General features: G+C 35.5%; 1 protein-coding gene across 1 annotated transcript; it reads left to right on the forward strand.

Annotated features, from left to right (window-relative positions):
• The first annotated feature begins 201 nt into the window (after positions 1-201).
• Positions 202-1757, forward strand: LOC122089648. The gene is made up of 2 exons (XM_042659361.1): positions 202-1283; positions 1372-1757. The coding sequence occupies exons 1-2, from the start codon at positions 206-208 to the stop codon at positions 1755-1757; spliced, it is 1464 nt and encodes a 487-aa protein (XP_042515295.1). The 5' UTR covers positions 202-205.
• Positions 1758-4835: the final 3078 nt, after the last annotated feature.

Raw genomic sequence — 4835 nt, forward strand, 5'->3', positions numbered from 1 at the left:
GAGATGGCTGCTAAGCAAGATAAGAAATCATTGGACATGTTGGTAACTGATTTTTTTGTCAATAATAACATTTCCTTCAATGTTATTCAGACAAATTCTTTTATTGAGATGCTAAGGGGTGCATATGCTTATGGTACAAGTTATGTTGTACCTAGTTATAGCAATCTTCGGACCAGTTTGATTCCTAGAAAAAAAAGCGGAAATCATGCAATATGTTAGCAGTATAAAGGCGACATGGGATATCACAGGTTGCACAATTATGTCTGATTCTTGGACTGACATAAAGAAGAGGTCATGGGTTAATGTGATTGCTTACTCTCCTGGGGGTGCTGTGTTTTTGAAATGTATTGAGTGCGGTATAAATAGATTAACTTCCACATTTATTTTCAATGAAATTTCTGATGTCATTGAAAAAGTTGGACCAAAGAATGTTGTGCAATTTATTTCAGATAATGGTTCTAACTTTTGTTCTTGTGGTGATATGTTGTCTGGAAAATGGCGTCATATATATAGAACAAATTGTGCTGCTCATGGGATTAATCTGCTTTTGAAAGATATTCACAAAAAAGTTAAATGGGTGAGGGAAGTTATAGAAGATGGAAAACTTGTAGTGGATTATATTCACAGGCACACAGGTATTGTAGCATTGATGAGAAAATTCACCAACAATAGAGATATCAAGCAACCTTGCAAGACAAGGTTTGGTATTTATTTTTTTATGCTGCAGTCTCTTATTGTTGTTGAGAATGAGCTGAGGCTTTTTGTTGCATCATCTGAGTGGAGAGCCTTTCAATTCAATAGAGCTGAAATGGCAGTGAGAACTGTTGGAATAATTCAATCAGAGACATTTTGGGAGGGGGCAAAGGAAGTTGTTGCTTTCATGGAGCCACTTATTCGTATTCTTCGCCTTGTTGATTCAGATGGTTCTACTGCAGGTTACTTATATGAAGTAATAGAAAGGGCAAAAGAAACATTGAGAAAATTTGTGGAGAAGGATGGAGGGAAGTATTTAGCCATAATGGATTTGTTTCAATTTAGGTTAGAGAAGAACATTATTCATCATGTTCATCTCTTTGGTGCACTTTTGAATCCTTCTATTATGTTTGGTGGTCGACTTGATATTGATGGAACTAAATTTATGAATGCACAAGATTTTATAATGGACATCATGGTTCCTTTAGAGGATCGTGAGCAATTCATGCAAGAAGTCATTGATTATCGCATGAAAAGTCCATTGTTGTTCAATATGACAGGGCAGACAATGATGAAAACTAATCATCCAAGTAAGTGACTTAGTTAATTAGTTTATTATTGTATTTTTTTTAATTAAATATAGCATTCTTATATTTGTTTACTTATGTTGATTTGTAGGGATTTGGTGGCAATTTGTTGGTAGTGCATTTCCTGTGCTTCAAAATATTGCTTGTAGAATCTTGAGTCAGCCTTGTAGTTCCTCTCCTTGTGAGCGTAATTGGAGTGCTTGGGATGCAACACAAACAAAGAAAAGAAATAGATTAGCCCCAGAGATGCTAGAGGATTTGGTGTACATCAGGATGAACTCTATGATGAGGGAGAACTATGAAAGCCAACTACATAAAGATTCAAGGCCTATTGATTTAGATAATCTTGGTGAATTACCTATAGTAGACTTTGAGCTTGAAATGGAGAGGCTTGAGCAGACGTACAAGGAACCTGAACCATCTGACACTGGAGCTGATGGAGGATCTACTTCATGTAGTTTAATGTCTCCTCATTGATCTTTTTCTTTTTTTTTTATCATTGATCTTTGGACCTGTTATAATGATACTGAGTTCTTTAGACATCTTGGATGATATGGATGGATGGTTTTTTTTTTTATATATTTTGGACATGTCTTTTTTAATATGGTGTATTAAGTTTTAATTTGGAATTTACATTGGATGCTATATTTTGGATGATATATGCTTGAATGTTTGATGTTGATGTAGTTTAGAACATTAGATGTAGATATACAGGCAATAATCTCTCAAATTACATGATGATATATTGCCCTTTTTTTGGTTTCGTTTTTTTGAAAACTAACACGTTTAATACTCGTACATTCGAACGTCCGTGCGTGACGTCCTTTTTTTACCTTTTGACCGAACCGTTCACACGTTTATCCGTTTAACACGTACCGTCGCCCTGTTTTGCAATTCATTACTACAATGTCTACAGTACTAAAAACCCCATTGTATGATTACATCCCACTCCTGCAATATGAGAACAAACAGTTAAAAATGCAAATTTCTTAACCTTATGGTAAGAAAAGGCAACAAATCCATAAAAGTAAGATTGGTGATTGAACTCTCTCTCTCTCTCTCTCTCTCTCTCTCTCTCTCTCTCTCTCTCTCTCTCTCTCAATAAAGGTGAAAGAAGAAAGAAGCTAGACTTGGAGCCATAGATATGTCAAGTTAAAATCCAATATGCAAGTGTAAAGGGTCTTAAACCAAAAAACCAAATATTTCACTTCCCTTCCCATTAAATATCTATTGTAATCAAACATAGCCTACAAGAAAACACAATTATGACAACGGCAAAAATATGCCACCGTTGTCAAATATCATACAACGGTAAAAGGTAAGCGTTGCCTAATGTAGATATAGCAACGACAACATAATTACTATTGCTTAATAAAAAATTTTAATAAAAAATTTGACGTAACCTTATTATATTTTTGATGATGGAGTAACCTTATTATATTCTCAATGACGGTATAAAACGCTATCTCGTCAAATATGTTTCATAATGATTCGTATGTTAGATATGTTGCGCCAGTAGAATATATTCCATCGTAGAGAATAACTTAGTAATTTTGGGTCATATGGCTGTGACAAAAATATTATGAGTGTTGTTATGAGTGTTGTATAGATATTGATTTCGGTGATTTCGTATGTTTTCCTTTTGTGACAAAAAATGATTCGTATGTATAGATATTGAAAATGGTTCCGAGAATTTTAGTTTTTCGCCATTGATGTTTCTAGGTCAAACATATTTCTGACTCTTCGAAACATGAAAGTAAGCGTTGGATGGTTATGGAATTTTCATCAATCGTCCAATCTCAAGAATCAAGCTAACAACTTGATGCTGAAATTGCAACATCTCGAATTTAAGAGCTAATTTAGCAATATGTTGAGGCTGTAAATTTTTATCTCTACGCTTTGCTTGACTTAGGGGCGTGATTCTCCCCCTCAAAAACTTTGATACAAAATTGTGCAATCTTATTCACGAGATTGCTCAAATTCAAGGATCGGAAGAGTACTTGCTTTTATAGACGAAACCAATATCTGATAGAATGACCTACGACTAATAATTTAAGGATACTCTCTGCTCTGATATTAATTTGGGATGATTCAAATTGGATCTTAAAGATAATAGGTGGGGCTGCAACTTTTATAAAATAGAAACTATTAGATCCTAGGTGGAAAAAGGGTTTAAAATGACTGTCAAGTTACTATACTTACATAGTCCAAATCTGGAACTACCAATAACTTCAAAGATTCAACTTTTATATGTCAGATCTTTGGGGGAGGGGTGACTTCAACTCTTATAGGCTTAAGACTCAGCTCTTCTAGGCTGATTGAAAACCTAACCTCTTTAAAGAGTGAACGGATCAGGGTCTTGTACGAGAATGTTCTCGTACACTCCTGATTCGTGGATGTAGAATCTATTAAATGAAGAGAGAGAAAATTGATTCTATATTCATGGACCAGAACCGTTCTCGTACATTCTCGTATGTGAACCTGAACCGCTCTCCTTTAAAGATGGATGAAACTCAGCTTGGTTTCAAAGAAGGAACTCTTCGAGGTTCCCAATAAGAAGCTTGGAACAATTTTGAGAACTATTTGATTGAAAATTATATTATATGTTTGCAACTCAAAATTTACCCTCTATATATAAGACTACAACCTTTAACCTAAACCATCTCTTAGTCTTCCAAGTTGTGCCGTGAACAATAAAAAAAATACATAGGAAAATAAAACTTAATAAAACTAGTTGAGGTCTTCCATGAGTTGTTAAAGTCTCTCATGCCTTGATGTAAGAGTTGAGGTTGCTTATGCCTTGATGCTAGACTCAATACTTTGATTCTTATTCTAAGATAAGTAATAGCTTCCGAATGGGCTTTCTTTGTAGCTTTCAATAGAAGAAAAATTTCTTGACATAGGGAAGAGCAAGAGATACTTTAAGGCTTAAGGACTCATATGATTAATTTGGCCGAGGGTGTTTGGGCCAACTTCTTTGGTGCTTGGTTCCATCTTGGCCTTTGCAAATGGGTCAAATGGGCTTTACTGTCTTGGGCCTTGAATTGATGGGCTGTCTTAACCTCTTGATAAGCTTGAGACCAAGTCAGCAGTTCTCCGTAGCATTACTATTCACACACTGTTACGTAGCTAAAGGCTCATACGAGCCATGAGATGCCTAACGTAACAACCTCCTTGGACTCTACTACCACTTCTTCCCCCGCCTCTTCCCTTACAACTCTTGTCTCTCATTCCAATGTTGTCCAACTTCTCCTAGTGAAGCTCGAAAAAACAAACCACATACTCTAGAAATCCCAATTCATCCCTCTCCTTCATGCCCACGACCTCTTTAGGTATGTGAATGATACCTTCCCAACTTTTACTGCCAGTTCCTCATCTTCTTCCCCTTCTCTGAACCCGACGTACATTCTCTGGCACAATTAGGTTAAATCATTTTAAGCTTAATTGTTGCCTGTTAGATTTTATATCTATTTTATTATATTTAAGTTTCAAAATGAAGTATTTTTATGTGTCTTGATTGTCTTGTTATAGTGTGGGACCCTTGGGATCAAGGTA

This window comes from Macadamia integrifolia, chromosome 9 (assembly GCF_013358625.1).
Source record: "Macadamia integrifolia cultivar HAES 741 chromosome 9, SCU_Mint_v3, whole genome shotgun sequence".
Classification (NCBI taxonomy): Eukaryota; Viridiplantae; Streptophyta; class Magnoliopsida; order Proteales; family Proteaceae; genus Macadamia; species Macadamia integrifolia.

Coding starts and splice junctions, on each gene's coding strand:
- LOC122089648 (XM_042659361.1), top strand. CDS start 206: ATGCAATATGTTAGCAGTATAAAGGCGACATGGGATATCACAGGTTGC. Junction 1,284..1,371: donor GATGAAAACTAATCATCCAA/GTAAGTGACTTA, acceptor GTTGATTTGTAG/GGATTTGGTGGCAATTTGTT.